The sequence below is a fragment of the Macaca mulatta genome, chromosome 7 (genome assembly GCF_049350105.2).
Source record: "Macaca mulatta isolate MMU2019108-1 chromosome 7, T2T-MMU8v2.0, whole genome shotgun sequence".
NCBI classification, from domain to species: Eukaryota; Metazoa; Chordata; class Mammalia; order Primates; family Cercopithecidae; genus Macaca; species Macaca mulatta.
The window spans coordinates 123,737,858-123,759,847 of record NC_133412.1 but is presented as its reverse complement, the minus strand read 5'-3'; the positions used below and the strand labels follow the sequence as shown (position 1 = coordinate 123,759,847).

At 37.5% G+C, this 21,990-nt stretch overlaps 1 protein-coding gene across 9 annotated transcripts in view; it reads left to right on the top strand.

Annotated features, from left to right (window-relative positions):
- Positions 1–21,990, top strand: part of MAP4K5 (mitogen-activated protein kinase kinase kinase kinase 5) — a 107,839-nt gene that overhangs the window by 6,300 nt on the left and 79,549 nt on the right. For all 9 annotated transcript variants that reach the window (XR_013396270.1, XR_013396271.1, XR_013396269.1 and 6 more), the window contains exon 3: positions 20,556–20,613. Coding sequence is in view for 3 of the 9 variants with exons in the window: in XM_077940973.1 (XP_077797099.1) it covers positions 20,556–20,613 (58 nt within the window). In the remaining 6 variants the exon portion in view is untranslated. The remainder of the gene's footprint in view (positions 1–20,555; positions 20,614–21,990) is intronic.

Sequence of the window (21,990 nt, the reverse complement as noted above, 5' to 3'; positions counted from 1 at the left end):
GGGCATTAACTGGATTTTTAAAAGAAGACCAGTGGTTTCTAGGTAGAGAAGATAGGAAAAGATATTCCAGACTTTGGGAATGGTATGTGCAAACACCTGGAGGCTTAAGAAACTGTGATGAGTTTTGAGAGGTCTGCATTTGTATTCATTCCAGGTTCAGTGTGACATCTGGCAGAGATGTCATTTCAATTATTTATTTTTATTTTTTTATAGATGGAGAATAGAGGCTATTTTCTGGCAGGAAACACCAGCTTATGGACCCTGTGTGTCATATCAAAGAATTTGGACCTTTTCAATTATTTATTTTTATTTTTTTGAGATGGTCTTACTCTGTCACTTAGGCTGTAGTGTAGTGGCATGATCTCGGCTCACTAGACCCTCTGCCTCCCAGGCCCAAGTGATCCTCCCACTTCAGCCTCCTGAGTGGCTGGGACTGGCACACACTGCCATGCCCAGCTAATTTTTGTATTATTATTATTATTTTTTTTAAAGATGGAATTTTGCCATGTTGCCCAGGCTGGTCTCAAACTCTGGGGCTCAAGCAATTGACCCACCTCTGCCTCCCAAAGTGCTGGGATTATAGGTGTGAGTACACCGTGCCCTGCCTAGGGAAACACTTTTTAGGAGGAGATATCTTACAGTGTAGTGTATAGATTTTACAAAGTGGCCAGAAATGTAGAGACCAGTTCCTGAATAATCCAGATGAGAGCTTATGCAAGACGAAATTTAGGTGGTGGTATAGAAGATGAAAGGAAGGGATGGATTTGAGTCATATTTAGAAGAGGATCAAAAACACCTGGTAATGGGGGGGCAGGGGAGGTGGACGGGGAGGAGGAGAAGGGTAATTGATGGCATTTAGAATTTCTGGCTTGAGTGAGACTACATTGATGCTATCAACAGAGTTAGGAAATACCAAATTTGTGGAGTCTGGATTTTGTGTTTGGTTTTGAACATAAGGCATTGCATAGGTGAATATGTCTGGTAGGTGGTAGGAAATGCAACTCTGGCCTTGAGAGTTCTGGACTGGGGATACAGGTTTGGGAGTCATCATCACTTTATGGGTGGTACGTGTGAAATATAGGTGAGGTCACCCAGGAGAGTTTGTAGGAGAGCTGAGGAAAGGCTGTAACCTTAGAGGGGTGGCAGAGAAAATAATACATTGAAGGTGTCTGAGAAGAAACAGAGCGGTATGAGGAAGTTCTTTTCATAAGAACCAAAAGTTTCAAGAGATCATCTCTATTATCTCCTGCCTCCATTCTTGTTCCTGTCTGCTCTAACTACAATGAGGAAAATGAATTCATTCTCCAAAAAATATAAATCTGAAGTTTTGTGTCATATCTCCTTTATTTCCCTTGTCTGTAGAATAAAGTCTTAGAATAATATGCCTATTAAGGCCCTGCTTATCCCAATACCGTATTCATACTGAACTTTCAGTTGTTTATATGCACTCTACTCTCTGTCTTTCAGATTTTTGCAGGTATTCCTTTAGAACACTCTTTCTCTTCCATCTTATTGCCTGCTCTTTGGGTTTCTGTTTAAACATTACATTTCTTGGCGGAGGGGAGGAGGGGGCTTTTCTGTCCCTTAGAGTATGTCACATCTAGCAGCTGTATGTTTTCAAAGCTCTATGTACATTTTTATCATGATACTCATCATTTATTACTCATCATTTTTGCTTGTCTTCCTGGTAGACTCAAACTGCATGAGAACAGAGATCTAATGTCTACTGTTGACACACCTATAGTAGGATATTGCCTAGGATATAGTATGTGCTCAATAAATATGCCTTGAAGGAGTAAGCAACATAGTGGTCATGTAAGTAATGAGTTGGGATTACAGGCATGTGCCACCATGCCTGGCTAATTTTGTATTTTTAGCAGAGACAGGGTTTCTCCATGTTGGTCAGGCTGGTCTCAAATTCCCGACCTCAGGTGATCCGCCCGCCTCAGCCTCCCAAAGTGCTGGGATTACAGGTGTGAGCCACCGCACCCGGCCCATTGTGATTTTTAATGAAGTTCAGCAGTTGGTTATAGGTTACCAAGTCTTATGTTTTTAAGCATGAATTTGTAAGCAAAGAAAATATAGCTGTTTCCTATGTCTTCTCTCCACCAGTATACTCTGATCTTTAAATATTAAGAGTCTAGTGCGATGCCTAAAAATCTGAAGGTAATAGAAAATGGATGTATGTATTGTTATTTCTCTGACATTTGATATTAAAACATCACCCACTTTCTTATTTTTTAATAGTAACACAGTTGAACTATGTGAATATACTGTCCTTTTTGTGTCCTGTGTCTGACATTATGAGAGACTCCTGGTTTTCATATTTGAGTGAGAGAGTGAATAACTTGGAAAAATAGCTTAACAGTAGAAAATAAGAGATGAAAGATTGTCCTTCAAAAGCTTTATTTTAAATTATATTTCTTATTAAATAAATGTTATGTTAAATGTTGTATAAGGTCACTGCAAAAATAAAACATGTTTTATTGGGATGATGTGTTACTGTTGTGGATATTTACTATTTTATAAGTCATCTGGGTAAAATCTTATTATTTATTTTTCTTACTGTTCAGAGGTAGGCTTATTTTGTGACTGCCTAAAGAGAGAATATGGTTCTGATGGTGAATGTGAAGCTCTGAACCATACCTGGGAGCAAAATACATGTTCTGAAAACTGTAACAGAAGTCTTTAAAGTACTTTCAACTTGGTGAAGATAGACATAAAACAGTGCCGTCTCTAGTGCAAGTATAGTGATGCATTACTAGCGTAGTCCCCAAATTGACTTGTGGATACAGCTGCAACCTTGGGCTTATTCATCTAGTATTCTAGTTGTTTACATAGCTTTAGCATTTTCACTTTGATCATCATTTCCAGTGTATTTTATGAAGACAAATGGGATAGAATACAGATTGACTTAGATTTCTTTTTTTAGTTTTGCTTTCAACATTTAAAAGGGTTTCACTTGTGAACTAACATTGTGGTTTCAGACCAAGAACACAGAAAGAGAAACACAAACTCTGTTAACAAGTGATACTTGTGTTTTCAGGGCTTTGTTGTCAATTTGAGAACTTTGACTAAGATAAATCACTTGGTGATATTGGACTATTTTGAGTATTTGCATATGGAGAGTGTTACTAGAAGGCTATTACTTTCCAGTGACGTGAAGTATTGGTCAAGTTCGAGAGGGTAGATGACTCTCTGAGAAGTACAAGATGAATTTAGGCCTAATATAATTTTATTTCTGTTAAATGTAATCTCTCATGGAGATTTTGAGACGATGATGTGGGACCTTAGAGGTGTTTGGGCTAGTGAGTCATATTGGCCCCCACCTTCCAACATTTTTATGAAAATGAAATAGGATTAACATGACTAAGAATGACTAATGTTTGTATAACCCTCTCATGATCAGTGTGTGATTTGTTTCACACGATAATCTAGTGAGGTAGGTGGAACAGATGTGCTATCATCCCTATTTTACTCACGAAGAAACTTACTGTTACCCTCAATCTTACTGTTAGTAGATGGCACTGTAAGGACTTGAATCCAGATCTTCTGATTCCACAGTCTCTGCTCTTTCCATTATTCCAAGCCACCTTAGGACTGCATCTTTAAATTCACTACTCTACACATAGTCCTTAACACATTGTCTACCACGCTATAGGCACTATACATATTATGGTCAGATGAGGCTTAGCAGCCTCACCCCTGTGCTGAGAAATGAGGGATTTATGGACTGATTTGAATACATAAAACTTAAGGTCTCAGCACCAGTTTTCAGATGCACTTCGTCCTGGTTATCACTTGGTCATTACTCTGACGCTCTTGTTTCCATTCAGAGCCTAGGTTTGATTTACCTTTGCTATCAAGATGACTTTGGCCGGGTGTGGTGGCTCACACCTGTAGTCCCAGCACTTTGGAAGGCCAAGGTGGGTGGATCACCTGAGGTCAGGAGTTTGAGACCAGCCTGACCAACATGTTGAAACCCCGTCTACTAAAAATACAAAAATTAGCTGGGCGTGGTGGTGGACGCCTATAATCCCAGCTACTCGGGAGGCTGGAATCGGGAGAATCACTTGAACCAAGAGGTGGAGGTTGTGGTGGGCAAAGAGTGAGCCACTGCACTCCAGCCTGGGCAACAAGTGTGAAACTCCATCTCAAAAAAAAAAAAAAAAGAAAGATGACTTTGCCGATAGCCACCTTACAATACAAATAGCTAAAAATAGAAATGGTCCCGTTTTTGGTTGCTGCATACTCTTCCTGCTGTGCCTTCTCTTGTCCTCATTTTATTGGAACTTTAGAGTCATGTTTATTGTTAATTAACTGAGTCCTATAAACTAGGCTCTGTAATGCTGCTATAAATTACAAAATGTGAATTATTTCCCGCAGATGGAATAACCTGCGTTAAGTAGCACTAGCTAGTTTTGTTTGCTTCTCTCTGATTTAGGATAATTAGGACTACCTGAAAAGGATTGTGACTTCCAGCTTTGTCTTTTTTTTTTTTTTTTTTTTTTGAGACGGAGTCTTGCTCTGTCGCCCAGGCTGGAGTACAGTGGCACGATCTCACCTCACTGCAGCCTTCGCCTCCTGGGTTCAAGCAATTCTCCTGCCACAGCCTCCTGAGTAGCTGGGACTACAGGCGCATGCCCCCATGCCTGACTGATTTCTTTTTTATTTTAGTAGAAATGGAGTTTCACCGTATTGCCCAGGCTGGTTTTGAACTACCGACCTCAGGTGATCTGCCTGCCTTGGCCTCCCAAAGTGCTAGGATTATAGCGTGAGCCACCGCACCTGGCCGAATTTTTGTGTTTTTGATAGAGACGGGATTTCACTATGTTGGTCAAGCTGGTCTTGAACTCCTGAGCTCGTGATCCACCCTCCTTGGCCTCCCAAAGTCCTAGGATTACAGGTGTGAGCCACCATGCCCAGCCCCAGCTTTGTCTTATGAATCAATGTGTTATTTCTCACCTACATGCATCCCCTTTGTAGGTGCCCTGTGCCTTCTTGACCCTCTTATTAACCCTTCATGTATCCAAATCGGAAAGAATCATATGTAACTCAATATATTTTTAAAGACATCTTTTGATGAACAACTTTTGCCTTTTCAGCTTTTGGCTCGTCATTGTAATACATGCTGGAGATGTTTGGGTCCTTTACCAGTTTTTTCCAGGAATTGTTTTCTGTTACTCTTTCTGTAGTAGTAAAGATCTACAGATAGGACTCACCTTCCTATATGTTTGTCTCTCCCTTTCTTGCCTCAGCACAGATAGCCTCCTTTTACCTACCTTTTTATTTTCAAAATACATTTTAAGTGATACATGTTCATTTTTTATTTTTGTTTCATTTTTAGTTATTTATTTTTTGAGATGGAGTCTTGCTCTGTCGCCCAGGCTGGAGTGCAGTGGCACAATCTCGACTCGTTACAACCTCCACCCCCCAGGTTCAAGCCATTCTCCTGCTTCAGTCTCCCGAGTAGCTGGTACTACAGGTGCGTGCCACCACGCCCGACTAATTTTTGTATTTTTGTAGAGACAGGGTTTCACCATGTTGGCCAGGCTGGTCTCGAACCCCTGACCTCAGGTGATCTGCCCCTCTCGGCCTCACAGAGTGCTGGGATTATAGTCGTGAGTCGTACCTGGTGATACATGTTCATTTTTAAAACTATATAGGAATGAAAAATTACTTGTGTCTCCTTTACCAAGAGATAAACATTCCCAACTTTTAAAAATTCATATTAAGGACATATGTGTAAATCATAGAATAGATATGTATAATAATATGCAGTATATATTATATAGATGTATATTTGATAATGTGCTTTCAAATTTAACAATATATAGCAACTTTTTGTCAGTAAATATATGTATTTAATACTTGTGTATTATTTTCTTGTATAGTTATATAATTTTTAATTCATTGTATACAAACATACAAGCAATTGTCTCCAATATTTCTTTTTTGTAAATAATGCTAGGATCGGTATCCTTGAACAAATTTTTTTCACACAATCTTAATTATTTCTTTAAATAAATTTCTGGAGCCAAATTTCCTAAATTGTCTTAAAGGTTTTGGTGAATTTTGACCAATTATTCTCCAAAAAAATTTGCACCCATCTACAGTGATTGGGAGTTCACGTCTTCCCTACCTTGAAACTCAAGCCCTTTCCTCTCTTTCCTTTGCCACTAAGACCTCCAGATAATTAGTTCAATTTAAGTAATCCTCTGTAAGTAATTCTCTTTTTAATAAAATCAATCTGTGTTAGAAAAGAGTTGGGAGAAGCCTTTTCAGAGACAGATGAGTATCCTAATAGATTGGGCGGAAGACCTGAGATCGAAGTCATGTGAACAGATTTTGAGTCATTCTAAAGGAAGGCTTACTGTCTGCCTGGGAGTGGGGAAATTGTGCAGTTATAGCCTCCTTCCATGGGATAGGAAGCATCTGTCCAGACCTGTATAACTGTGTGGAAGCCAGCTTGGAAGTAACTTGCTCCACAAAAATTAAGGAGTTTTAAACCGCATGTTCTCACTCGTAAGTGGGAGTTAAACAGTGAGAACACAGGGACGCAGGGAAGGGAGCAGTACACACCAGGGCCTGTTGGTGGTGGGGGGCAAGGAGAAGGAACTTAGTGGACAGGTCAATAGGTGCAGCAAACCACCATGGCACACATGTACCTATGTAACAAACCTGCACGTTCTGCACATGTATCCTGGAACTTCAATAAAATAAAATAAAAAGGAGTTTGGGAGCTAGCAGGGAACCTGTGGCTGGCACATAGTGCATATAACCCCTATCTTGTCCTTTACAAATGGTCATTTATAACTTCTTATTTAAATAATAAGGATATACTGTGTTGGGAAGTAGTGGTCTTTTTTTGGACAGTTTCGATTGCTAAAGAAAACTTCCTTATATGGATCTAAAATCTGCCCTATTGAATCTCAGGGCAGGTACAGATATTTTTATTCATCTTAGTAATTCCTTGCTGTCACTCTGCTAATATTATCCTTGTACCTGAGGTACCTGATGCTTCAGAGGTGCTCAGTGAATCAATGTTAAATTGATGGATGACTAATATATGTAGTGACTAAAGCGTTTCTTTTTCCCAAAATGATTTATAAAAAAAGTAAAATGAAGCACTTTCTTTACTCTTGCTAGAAGATAAAATATAGCATTCTGTTTTGGATAGAACACTTTCAACATTTATTTTTTGTTTTATTTTTTTGAGACAGAGTTTCACTGTCGCCCAGCCTGGAGTGCAGTGGTACTACCTCGGCTCACTGCAGCCACTGCAACCTCTGCCTCCCGGGTCGAAGCAATTCTCCTGCCACAGCCTCCTGTATAGCTGGAACTATAGGTGCCTGCCACCATGCCCTGCTACTTTTTGTATTTTCAGTAGAGATGGGATTTCACCATGTCGGCCAGGATGGTCTTGAACTCTCGACCTCAAGTGATCCACCCACCTCGGCCTCCCAAAGTGCTAAGATTACAAGTGTGAGCCACCACGCCCGGCCTCAACATTTATTTTTAAAACTTAAAAAAAGTATTGTAGGCTGGGTGTGGTGGCTCATGCCTGTAATCCCAGCACTTTGGGAGGCCAAGGTGGGCAAATCACCTGAGGTCAGGAGTTCGAGACCAGCCTGGCCAACGTGGTGAAACCCCGTCTCCACTAAAAATACAAAACTTAGGCATGGTGGCACGTGTCTGTAATCCCAGCTTTTCGGGGGGCTGAGGCAGGAGAATTGCTTCAACCCAGGAGGCAGAAGTTGCAGTGGGCCGAGATCGTGCCACTGCACTGCAACCTGGGTGACAGAGTGAGACTTTGTCTTTAAAAGAAAAAAGAAAAAGTATTGTAATTTTGTAGAAACCTGAAAAAAAGAAATGTTGCCTTTGTTGTCATGAATCTAATGTTGTTAACTACTATCATTTTTGTTGGATATCAAACTTTGAGCACATAGTCAAAGTAAATAGTAACTAGACTGGTGGGAAGGGTCTAGAATTTATATGGCATGGCATATTGAAAAATTCGTGTTTTGTCTGTAGGTAGAAGCAAACTTTTATATTTTATCTGAGCAGAGTTAGAGCTTAGGCCTCCTGACTTTCATAGGGACTCAATACTTATTGAATAAAGTAATGAATTTAGAGATCTGAATTTGTCATATAGTAGAAGGAGCAGGTTAAGTCAGTGTTACCTTACAAACCAAAACTGAGACCACTGAAGAGAAATTATTCGAGAATGTATTTGCTTATCATGGAAAAGACTTTACAACTACAGTTATCCTAAAAATGAATGTGTTAGGTTGACCAAATGACCACCATAGATTAAGTAGAAGAGATTTGCTCTTTAAAAGAGATTGGATTGGATGACTTTAAAAAATTCCTGCAAACTGAGATTCCAGAGAATAGTATTCCGTAATAGTTTCATTTTAACTTTGTCTATTTTCACTATTCCTTAAGTGTGGCTAATTTTTTAGGATTCTGTTCTTGATCCTCTTCTCTTCTGACTACTTATTGTAAGTAATCTCATCCACCTGCCTGCATTCAGTAATGTTGATGATGCCCAACCCTGTTTTCAGTCCAGTTTAGCTCTTGTTAAGCGGCTTCTAGGATATCACTAGATTGGTTTTCCATAGCAAGTTAAAATTTAAATATGTCCAAAACTGAGCCCCCATCTATATCCCTCTCCCCTCCACAGAATGTGTGCTTCCTCCTATGTTTGTCATCTCAGTAAATGGGACCACTTTTTACCCAATTGTGCAATCCAGAACAGGAATTATTCTTGACTTGCTATTTCTTTATGTTTCACAGATAGTTTACCAGTTCCTAGTGGAGACAAGCTTGGACTACAGTATGGCACTGGAAATAGAAGGAAGTGCATGGATTTGGCTTATATGTTTAAGCTGTCAGGATTTGCTGATGTATCAGACATGACGAGTGTGAAGGAAAGAAAAAATGACCTGGGTTTTGGGCTTAAGTGAGTGTGGGTGGAGGCAGTAAATTTGATTTAGATTGGGAATATGTGGGAATGAAAAAGTTTGTGGAGAGGGATAATCGAGCGTTCTGTGTTAGACACATTAATGTTAAGATGCCTGTCAGGTTTCCATGGATGTAGGAATCTGGAGCAAAGTGAGGAGAGATGTGCCCAGGAGATAGATGGTCAGCTACATAGGTGAATGTTAGATAAAGAAAAGCTGCAGTTCCATGATCAGTTCTGGTAGGTGAGAGAAGAGGGGGTAACAAAGAGGCTGAGGGACTATTGAAAGTTCACAGCCAGAGGAAAGGAATAGTTCTTATGAAGAGTGGAAAATAAAACCTGTCAGAGAAGTTGTAGTTTGAGATTTGTGTTGATTTGAAAATAAGACCAGTTAGCATGATTTTGTGATTTTTTTTCTGGTAACTCATAGCTATTTGATGCCAGTGTGGAATTAGTGGATAATTGGGATTAATCGGGATTAGGATTTTGCCAGGCTAGTACGATAGAGGGAAGAGGAAGTTTACTCCTTATAGGTAAGGGAGGATGTATGGAGTTGAGAGAAATAATTGATGGTCCTGGAGAAATGCATTGGCAAATTGATGAGGTGGGAGAATGGCTGGAATGGGAGGACTAGAATAAGTGAGCTGAAAGGATAGGAGGTAGTGATTAGGAAGGAAGTATAATGTTTGTTAGGTCAGAGAATGAAAAGTCAGAGTAGTTCCAGATACTGAAGTCACTAAGAGTGGTAGAGGCAAGAGAAGGGATAGAGAGGAAACTGTGAACCAGGGGTCATAAAATCTTAAAGGAATAAGGATGACTGGCTAGGCACAATGGCCCGCGCCTGTAATCCCAGCACTTTGGGAGGCCAAGGTGGGCAGATCACGAGGTCAGGAGATTGAGACTATCCTGGCCAACATGGCGAAACCTCGTCTCTACTAAAAATACAAAAATTAGCCTGGCACAGATGGTAGCATGTGCCTGTAGTCCCAGCTACTCGGGAGGCTGAAGCAAGAGAATTGCTTGAACCTGGGAGGCAGAGGCTGCAGTGAGCCAAGATTGCACCACTGTACTCCAGCCTGGGCAACAGAGTGAGACTCCATCTCAAAAAAAAAAAAAAAAAAAGTATATGATAGCTACAGGAAGGTAGGGGGTGATATGTTCTGTCCTGAGCATCAAAGGAATCTTAACTTTCACCATTCCCTCTTTATACCTTTATATTCCCTTAATACAGGATAGTTTTGCTCCTTTAAACTGCCCATGTTTTCTCTTGTCTTTACACCTTTGCCTGGAATTTTGCCATCCATAATCTCTTACCTACCATTCCTCCCAGGAAAGTCTTCCATTAGGTCTCAGTTTAAATTTGCTTTCTCCTGGAAACTTTTTCTTCAGTCTAGTTTGACTGGGCTCAGAATCCTCCAAGTTTGACTTGTATCATCTTTGAGAGCATTTTTCACACTATATGGTATTTACTCTTCCCTTCTCTGTCTTTCTAACTGATAAAAGCTTTCGGAAGACAGGAACTGTTTTTGTTTCATTACATTCCTAGTATTAACATAGTACCTGGCACATAGTTAAGTATTAAGTAATGTTTGTTGAATAAATGAACCAGTTAAAAACAGTGTTTCGGCCGAGACTAGTGGCTCACGCCTGTAATCCCGGCACTTTGGGAGGATGAGGTGGGTAGATCACTTGAGGTCAGGAATTCGAGACCATCTTGGCCAATGTGATGATACCCTGTCTCTACTAAAAACACAAAAATAATTAGCCAGACCTGGTGCCTTAGTCCTGGCTACTCAGGAGGCTGAGGCACAAGAATTGCTTGAGCCTGGGAGGTGGAGGCTGCAGTGAGCTGAGATCACACCAGTGCGCTCCAGCCTGGATGACAGAGCAAGACTCAGCCTCAAAAAAAAGAAAAACGAAACAAAACAATAACAGAAAAAGCAATGTTCCATAAAGTGTTGGGTATGGAGGTTTTACACCCTATGACATAATTGACTTTTCACTTTTATTGTGAATGAATCAGCTTTGTATTTTTCAAACCTTGTGTGTTCCTTCTTTTGTATTGTAGATCATGTTCTTGAATCTGGAATACATAATTATGACTCTGAGAAGCAGTCACTGGCCACTGGAGATAGCTTGTTAAAAATATTGAGATGTCTGGATTTTCTGATGTTATGTTATAGAAAAAAGGGGCATATTTAAAACTGAAGCCCACAGTTGGCTTAATGGAAAAGTTTTGTGACCCTAAGAATATGATGGAAGAAAGTTATATGGGGTAGGATGAGAAGAACAGTGAAGTAGAATGCAGGAGCTTTTTCATTTTTCTTCATAATGTTGGTCTTGATTGCCATAGCTTTTAGATGGCTGTCTTTACTTGCCAGGTTTTTTGTTTTGTTTTTTTTTTAAGCCCCAGTTTATAAAAAATTACCTTTCAACTTCATGAATACTAGGATGTATTACTATGTATTGAGTCATATCTTCCAATTCTATGTTGAAACCTTGTAGGTAAAATGTTTAGACTTTTCCTCATTAATTTTTAGTTTTCATTAAAAATTTTACAGCATGTAGAAAAGTTCATAGTTTACAAAACTGGCAATTGCATAATATTAATGAAGTAGAAATGGCTTAATTAACATCTTTCAATTTTTTTTTTTGTTTTGTTTAAACAAAGTGGAAATCCGTAGGTAACTTTTAACTACTAGTAAGACTGAAGACTGGAGGGCTTGAGTTGAAATACTTCTTTAGTAGTAAATTGACTTGGAAATACGAATTGAGATGAAAATGAAATGCATTAGCAATGTGAATAGAAAATTAATTTAATTGGAATGATTCTATTGTGGATTTTATAGTGATACTGATCCTATTTATTGTGAGTTTATCTTTTCTACCTAATAATTTCAGTTCCTGATTAATAAGAGTTAAATAAGACCTGTAACTGTACTATGTTTTACTAGATTTCTAGGTGTTTAGTATATCTCAAGTCTGAGTATTAGTGTATACCAAAACCCTACTAACATGAATAGGAATCAAAAATACAGTCAGATCTTTTTTGTGTAGTTGCCGTGGGACTCCAGTTAGTTCCTTTTGTAAATATAATGCAAGATCTTTCAATTCTTGTGTGTTAAAGTTAAAAACAAAAATAATTGAGAGTATCATGTTTAACTTGTTGGAAAGAAATGTTGGATTTCAAAAACTGGTACTCCAAAACTCTTTTGGATTATAGCGTGAATTTGTATAGTTAAATTTCTGAAAGCTCTCTTTAGTAAATTGAATCTGTAAGGTCTCTGTTTAGAAGATCTCTTTTTCTGAAAGCCTCTTTGCCTTTCATTATAAAAGAGCCTGGTACTGCTTTCTGTTTTAAAAATCCAGCTGGAAAATTACAGAGTACAAACATTTGCCCATCAGTTCTTCACTTGGAGAAAACAGAAATGTGTCTTCAAAATGGAGGCTGACATTTAAGTATTTATTCCTATCAGTGGGAGCTGTAGTTTGTATTTTTTGCTTTTTACTTCTGTAACTACATATAATATAACTTGGCTTCTGCGTAGTGTAACTGTAAAACACCATCTTTATCTTATGTCATTTTGTGATTGTTGTTCAAATCCTCCAATGATCTGTTTCTTTCTGAGCCCCTCAGAGTCTCTAAAAAAATCCAGGTATCCTTGCCTCTTCTTTTTGGCTCTGTTAAATTGAAACGTGATATAAATGGGTTGATTCTAATAATAAAAATTGGCTTATAATTGTGTCTGAAAATGTATTCTTTTAAAAAATAATTTATCTTTAAATTAATAGGCTTCATTTTTTACTGCAGTTTCAGATTTACAGAGTAATAGAACACATAGTACATAGAATTACATTTAGCCAACCCCTGAATTCCTGCATACAGTTTTGTCTTTTGTTAATATCTGGCATTAGTGTGGTACATTTGTTATAATTATTGAACCAATATTGATATTTTATTAACTATAGTTCATAGTTTACATAAAGATTCACATTTTGTGTTGTATAGTTTTATGGGTTTTGACAAATACATAATGACATGTGTCTATCATTACCATTTCATACAGAATATTTTCACTCTCCTAAAAATCCCCTGCGTGTCACCTATTTGTTTCTTTCCTGCCTCCACTAAACCCCTGACAACCATTGCTTTTTACTGTCTCTGTAGTTTTGCCTTTTTCGGAATGTCATATGGTTGGAATAATACACTTTGTAAGCCTCCTTAGACTGGCTTCTTTCACTTAACAGTATGCAGTTAGGATTCTTCCATATATTTTTGTGGTTTCCATTTTTTATTATTAAATTTAATTTTTAAAAATTGACAAATGTACATATTTATGGGTGATTCATAGTGACTCATAGTGACGTTTTGATACATAAAATTTGTAATGATCAGAGAAATTAGCAAATCTATAATCTCAAACATTTCTCCTTTCTTTGTGTTGAGAACATTTGGTATTTTTCTAGCTATTTGAAACTATGTGTAATATATTATTGTTAACTATAGCTATCCTGTAGTAGTGGTATAGAGGACTAAAATGTATTCTTCCTATCTAGCTATCGTTTTGTATCCTTTAACAAATTTCTCCCTTTCTCTCCCTTTCCCCTACCCTTCTCAGCCTCTAGTATTCTCTGTTCTACTTTTTACTTTTATGAGATTAACATTTTTTAGCTTTCACATGTGAGTGAGAACATGTGATGGTTAACTTTCTGTTCCTGGCTAATTTCACTTAACATAATATCCCCCAGTTCCATCCGTGTTTTCTCAAATGACAGCATTTCATTCTTTTTTATGGCTAAATAGTATTCCATTTTGTGGATATATATATATATAATCACATTTTCTTTATTCATTGTTGTTGGACACCCAGGTTCATTCTGTGTCTTGGCTGTCATGAATAGTGCTCCAATAAACATTCCACTGTATGGATTTACCACAGTTCATTTATGCATTCACCTATTGAAGGACATCTTGATTGCTTCCAGTTTTGAATGACTGTGAATAAAGACTGCTTTAAACACTTATGTATAGGTTTTTGTGTGGACATAACTTTTCAGCTCAGTTGAGTACATGCCAAGGAGTGGGGTTTCTGGCTGGCTCATAAGGTAAGACTATGTTTAGCTTTGTGAGAAACTGCCAAACTATCAAGGTTTGTGTTCTGTCCATATGTGTTCTTAAGACTCAACCTAATTAATAGTTTGGAAGGATATGCTCTAAACCATTAACAATAGTTATTTTGGGAGATGAGATTGGGATGGAGGGGTACTGTCATCTTTCACTGATTTGTTATATATTAATTTTTCTACCACAAAATCTTACTTTTGTAGTAATTTTTTACAAATAATTTTCTTCAGAATAATTCATAATATGACTCAACATAAGTGAAAAAAGTAAGAGTCAAACAGTATATTGTCAGTTTCTTAGCATTTTCTAGTTGAAGATTTTGATTTTTTTAAGAGAGCAGTACCCTTCCTACAACCATGATTGTCTATTCAATAAATTTGTAGAGCATCTATCATGTGGCACAGCTTTCAAAGGATCATACCTAGAGCTAAGATGACAACACACTTAATCCAGCCTTAGGATACCAGGGAGACTTCCTAGAGGAGGTGATAACTAAACTGAATCCTGAAGGACAAGTCAGAGTTAACCAGGCTAAACGGGGAGGGAGGCGGGGAAAGGAGAACGTAGCAGAATGAGGACTGTTTTCAGACCTGAGACTGAGCTATTCACTTCTGATTAATCTGACTAAAATCAGAATTAATTGTTCCAAACTCTCAGAGAAGCATATTAGATCTTTTCATGTTGTTGACTCTTGTTTAATAATTGGCAACTGAGAAGAATGGAGTCATTTTCTTATGGTTTCTGAAAGTAAGTGGCAGTGAATGGCAGAATGCATTGCCCAAATGCCCGTTTTTTGCTTGGAATAATGAATTGCCTGAAGATATTTTGTTGTTGGAAATGTTAGCATCAGTCATGTCATATGAGTTGAACATTGTATTCCTTACCTGAAATGTATAATCTTGAGTTTTTCAACCGTCACAATTTGCGAGTGTACTTTCATAACTTTCTTGTTCCTTTATGGTACTTATACTTAAATCTTTCTCCTCAATTTGTAAACTTATACTGTATGTCCAAAGATGTTTTTCTGTTTTCAATAGGATTCCAGTGAAAATTTTAAATGAAAAAAACAATATAAATGATCACTTAGGTGGATAGGGAAAGAGGGAAAACCAGGGTGCTGACATTTAGGCATAGGAGTGGCTATCATGTTTGCTAGATTATGACATCAGTGAGTTAAAAGAAGAGTTCATTGAATTTGTTCTTTTTTTTTTTTTAAATTCCAATTCTTTACGATGAATTTTAAGCATATTAGAAGGCTGCTCTTTTATTTGGTGATTTTTTTCAGAATGTTTAGAATACTGTTTTCCTTGGATCAAATTCTAACTCTCAGATTATTTCTTTAAGAATTAAATGTGTAATAGTTCACCTTCTGTTACATTGAAAATTATCACAGAGAAATTTAATGTGAAAGAGGACTAGCATATTGCTTTGTTAATCTGTTTTCAATATTTTCTTAGTCTATTTCAACAAAAGTTACCACTGTTGCTGATCTGTTAAATATTACACAATTAATACTTTTCTCTAGTATCTGTTGCATTTAAAAATGAAATAGAGAATTCTCGAATTCTGAAAAGGAGCGGTGAAATATTGTCATCAGAATACACTTGGATTCTAACTCTTTTTTTTTATACTTTAAGTTCTAGGGTACATGTGCACAGCGTGGAGGTTTGATACATAGGTATACATGTGCCATGTTGGTTTGCTGCACCCGTTAACTCATCATTTACATTAGGTATTTCTCCTAATGCTATCCCTCCCCCTGTCCCCCACCCCACGACAGGCCCCCGTGTATGATGTTCCCTGCCCTGTGTCCGAGTGTTCTCATTGTTCAATTCCCACTTGTGAGTGAGAACATGCGGGGTTTGGTTTTCTGTTCTTGTGATAATTTGCTCAGAATGATGGTTTTCAGCTTCATCCATGTCCCTGCAAAGGACATGAACTCATCCTTTTTTATGGCTGCATAGTATTCCATGGTGTATATACATCACATTTTCTTAATCCAGTCTATCATTGATGGACATTTGGGTTGGTTCCAAGTCTTTGCTATTGTGAATAGTGCCGCAATAAACATACGTGTGCATGTGTCTTTATAGTAGCATGACTTATAATCCTTTGGGTATATACCCAGTAATGGGATCACTGGGTCAAATGGTATTTCTAGTGCTGGATCCTTGAGGAATCGCCACACTGTCTTCCACAATGGTTGAACTAGTTTACGCTCCCACCAACAGTGTAAAAGTGTTTCTATTTCTCCACATCCTCTCCAGCATCTGTTCTTGCCTGGCTTTTTTTTATATATATATATACTTTAAGTTCTAGGGTACATGTGCACAATGTACAGATTTGTTACATATGTATACATGTGCCATGTTGGTGTGCTACACCCATTAACTCATTTACATTAGGTATATCTCCTAATGCTATCCCTCTCCCCTCCCCCCACCCCACGATAGGCCCCTGTGTGTGATGTTCCCCATCCTGTGTCCAAGTGTTGTTGTTGTTCAGTTCCCACCTATGAGTGAGAACGTGCAGTGTTTGGTTTTCTGTCCTTACGATAGTTTGCTCCGAATGATGGTTTTCAGCTTCATCCATGTCCCTACAAAGGACGTGAACTCATCCTTTTTTATGGCTGCATAGTATTCCATGGTGTATATGTGCCACATTTTCTTGATCCAGTCTATCATTGATGGACATTTGGGTTGGTTCCAAGTCTTTGCTGTTGTGAATAGTGCCACAATAAACATACATGTGCATGTGTCTTTATAGCAGCATGATTTATAATCCTTTGAGATGGAGGTATGGAGGAAGATCTACCAAGGAAATGGAAAACAAAAAAAAAGCCAGGGTTGCAATCCTAGTCTCTGATAAAACAGACTTTAAACCGACAAAGATCAAAAGAGACAAAGAAGGCCATTACATAATGGTAAAGGGATCAATTCAACAAGAAGAGCTAACTATCCTAAATATATATGCACCCAATACAGGAGCACCCAGATTCATAAAGCAAGTCCTTAGAGACCTACAGAGAGACTTATACTCCCACACAATAATAATGGGAGACTTTAACAGCCCACCATCAACATTAGACAGATCGAGACAGAAAGTTAACAAGGATATCCAGGAACTGAACTCAGCTCTGCATCCAAGCGGACCTAATAGACATCTACAGAACTCTCCACCGCAAATCAACAGAGTATACATTCTTCTCAGCACCACATGGCACTTACTCCAAAATTGACCACATAGTTGCAAGTAAAGCACTCCTTAGCAAATGTAAAAGAACAGAAATTATAACAAACTGTCTGTCAGACCACAGTGCAATCTAACTAGAACTCAGGATTAAGAAACACTCAAAACCGCTCAACTACATGGAAACTGAACAACCTCCTCTGGAATGACTACTGGGTACATGACGAACAGAAGACAGAAATAAAGATGTTCTTGGAAACCAATGAGAACAAAGACACAACATACCAGAATCTCTGGGACACATTTAAAGCATTGTGTAGAGGGAAATTTACAGCACTAAATGCCCACAAGAGAAGGCAGGAAAGGTCTAAAATTGGCATCCTAACATCACAATTAAAAGAACTAGAGAAGCAAGAGCAAACACATTCAAAAGCTAGCAGAAGGCAAGAAATAACTAAGATCAGAGCAGAACTAAAGCAGGTAGAGACACAAAAAACCCTTCAAAAAATCAGTGAATCTAGGAGCTGGTTTTTTGAAAATATCAACAAAATTGGATTCCAACTCTTGACTCACCCCTGCCAGCAGGATGGCCTTGAGCAAGTCAACTTTACTAAACTAAGTCTTTTTGTATTTAAATAAATAGAATTAAGTAAAGTATATGAAAGTTCCTGCAAACTGTAAAGCATTACAAACATAATTGTCATCATTATTATGGAATTTGTCTTCTAACATACATTTTATGATTTACTGAACAAGATTCCCAGGAAGTCAATTATCATTGCTTGTTCTGGCCATATTTTTTTTATACCTGAGTCTCACTGGCATGTGAATTGGCCGAGAGGTGGACAGGCTAAATCTATGTGCACATATCCTTTTATGACCCAAGGGAGATTTTAGCAACTAGAAGAAGACCTGAGGCTAACAGACAATTCTTATGTCCAATGGCAGAAAGGGGAGAGGGTAGGAAGGGTGTGAGGCTTCTGGCTGACGATTGCTCCCCTTTTTGTAAATGTGTTCATGGTTAGGAGAGAAGTAACTATAACTATGAAAGAGAAGAGTTAAAATGCCTGCTCTTCTTTCATGAAACCCCTTCTTACCCTGTTCACTAGATTTAATGAGGAAAATGTGAACTTATCACAAAGTAGTTGCAACTTCTGCTGTTGAGAATTCTTTTCTTGCCAGGCCTGGTGGTTCACTGTAATCCCAGCACTGCAGGAGGCAAAGGTGGGCGAATTACTTGAACCCAGGAGTTTGAGACCGGCTTGGGCAACATGGCAAAACCCATCTCTACAAAAAATACAACAATTAGCTGAGTGTAGTGGCAGGTGTCTGTAGTCTCAGCCACTTGGGAGGCTGAGGTGGGAGGATCACTTGAGCCCAGGAGGCAGAGGTTGCAGTGAGCCGAGATCCTGCTGCTGCACTCCATCCTTGGTGATAGAAGTGAGGCCCTGTCTCAAAACAACAAAAAACAAATAAACAAAAAATAGATTCTTTTATTTTTCTTTCTGTTTGTGTCCTTTCCTCTGTATATCTCTCCCCCATTCTATTCTTTATCTCACCCTCTGTGTGTCATTTTTAAAAGGATCTCTTTGAAGGCACTCTTCCCTACTTTATCTTTCTTCTATTCCTTTCCCTTTTTCTCTTCTTTCCTCTGGTAATTTGACTTATTTAATTTGGCAAATTAGTATAACTATACTTTTCTATTTTATCTTTTTCTTGTTTTTTCTGCCATTTGAAAGTTGATATTCAAATCTAATAAATGAAAAAGGTCATAAATTAGTAAATTCCATTTCCACATATGATATACCACTGAGTACGATGAAAATGAGCACTCATATTAACAAAGAGAATATAGTGATAAAATGCTTTTAGACTATTTGATGGTATGTGTTCATATTCACAACCTTTGACCTAGTAATATCGTATCTTAGAATCCATTTAAAACAAATATGTCTTAAATAATGAAAAGACTATATATAACATCCTTCATGTCCAGCAATAAAGGACGATTATTATATGGACTATGTTATAATCATTTAATTTTTACCTACAGTAAGTCTTGGCAGACGTGGATTTGACATCCGAAGTCGATGACAATATAAATTTACACAGTGTTTAGAGCAATATGGCAACATACCCATTATAAGTCCACATACCTTTAGATCTCACAATTGTATGTCTAGGTTGCCTATAAGCTGATCTATGGTAAAATATTTGTAGTGATATTCATTGTAGTGCTAATTATAGTAAGTTTGTTGACTTTTTGTTAAATAGTAAATAGTTTCTCTTCTAGGCATTTAACTGAAGGAAATAAGGCTGTGGATAGATAACAAAGCTAAGATATATTTATCCCTATTTTTATAACTTGCAAATTATATTAAAATTGTAAATGTCCAACAATAGAGGGTTGGTTAAATTATATATCCTATCAGTGGAAAATCAGGCAGCATTCGCAATCATGTCATCGAAGACTGATGGGGTCATCTTCCATAATGCACATGCGTATACATATGTGTACCAGGAAAGAGATGCATATACACTGAAATGTTCACTGTTTTTCTCTAGGTAGTTAGATACAGATGATTTTAAAAAAAGTTTAGTGACCTATGATTATGTTTTCTGATATAAATAAAAGCCATGAGATTTTTAAAATTAAAAATATTAACCCAAGGCTGAAGAAAAGCCTTGGAGGAAGTAGACCAAATTTTAAACAGTAGCTGTTTTTGAGTGGTGGGACTAATGGTAATATTTATTTATTTATTTATTTATTTATTTATTTATTTATTTTTTGAGATGGAGTCTCGCTCTGTCACCCGGGCTGGAGTGCAGTGGCCGGATCTCAGCTCACTACAAGCTCCGCCTCCCGGGTTTACGCCATTCTCCTGCTTCAGCCTCCCGAGTAGCTGGGACTACAGGCGCCCGCCAACTCACCCGGCTAGTTTTTTGTATTTTTTAGTAGAGACGGGGTTTCACTGTGTTAGCCAGGATGGTCTCGATCTCCTGACCTCGTGATCCACCCGTCTCGGCCTCCCAAAGTGCTGGGATTACAGGCTTGAGCCACCGCGCCCGGCCTAATGGTAATTTTTAAAACACTTTTGTGTCATATCTATATTTTTCTTTAATGGGAAAATGAGTACGCTCATTTTATTGGAAATATTTTGTTTTTTAGTTTTGATAAAAGTATGGTTGATAAGCAATTAACATAGTACCAAGTAATTTTAATGTAATTAACAAGCTTTTTAATTAACAAGATTTTTGTTTTCATGTTATTTTTAGGCCAGAAATGTACACACAGGAGAGTTGGCTGCAGTAAAAATCATTAAATTGGAGCCTGGTATGTATTAAAACCCTCAAGACAATTTTTGAACAATTTTCTTGTGCAGTTCATAAATATAGGTCTTAAAACTATTTTCCGTATTTCTTTCCTTGTTTCCCTTCTTCCCAAAAGAAGTCTTTGTATGTTCTATCATGTCAGTAGAATATCTTCAATTAAATTCCCCTGGAGGTGGTTAGTTAAAGGTGAGTTTGACATGACAGTTTTGTTGCCAAATAAAATTTGACATGTCCACATTCAAAATTGGAAGACACATTGACATTGTTAATTTGCTTTTAAGATGATAGTGAAATATTTGAACTTCAGGTTTAGCTTTTATGAGAATTTGGTTAGGAAAGTATTCAGTGATTTTTTTTGGGGTGAATATTTGGTATAATGACATTTGTTTGTCAGCTATTCCCTTTGATTGATTTAGGTTTGTTAATTCTGGTTTTAGCTTAGTGCTTATTTTATTAACACTTCTGTGTGTCAGAAGACTGCTTGTTTCAAAACACACTGAATAATTGGCTTTGAAAATAAAACTGTAATCTTGAAACGGTTTTATGATTTTGGTATCCTAAAAGTTTCTAATGAGTGCAGTAGTACTTTTTGACCAGGTAAGTGAATCTTTGGTGATATGTTCGTTTGCTGGTTCATAAACTTAGGCATGTAGGGTAAGTTTACGACCATAATTATGCCAGTTTCTTAGTTTGAGCAGTTAAAATGACTTTGCTTTTGAAACACAGTATTTGAATCATTATACATGTGACTCATTAAAGAGATAATAGTACTGAGGCAGCATATGCTGGAACACTAAAAATAAGCTTTCAGATATGTCCCAATATCATTTTTTTCCTGGCAAATAGAAATTGTTATAATAATACTCTTTTAGGATCCTTTTATTAAATGCCACCTAGTAAGTTTAAAATGATCTCCAAAATGTCACTAACACAAATAGGGAATATAACAGAACTATACAAGCATTTGCCACTCCTGGAAAAGTCACTACAGCAAATATTCAAATTATGTTCAAGGATGGTTATTCAAGTTATGTCCAAGTACTGGCCTGTGCTCTCGGAGAAAACGAAGATATTTATCCCTTTTCCGTCTTAAGCGAGTGCAGTGGGCTTGTTACAGCACAGTTTCACTTATTTGACTTGAGGGAATGGCTTATTTTTTATTAGGTTGATGCATAAGTAATTGCAGTTTTTGCCAACCTAATATAGTTCATTATAATGAATTAATGAGTATATTTTTTACATCCTGCAATTCTGAATTCTCAATAAACCATATATTAGAACTAACATAAGAAGGCAATTCAGTAAAAAAAGAAAAATATGTGTATGATTACTTAAAATGTGAGGATTAAATGCAAGGATCGTAAGTTAAGACTGCTTT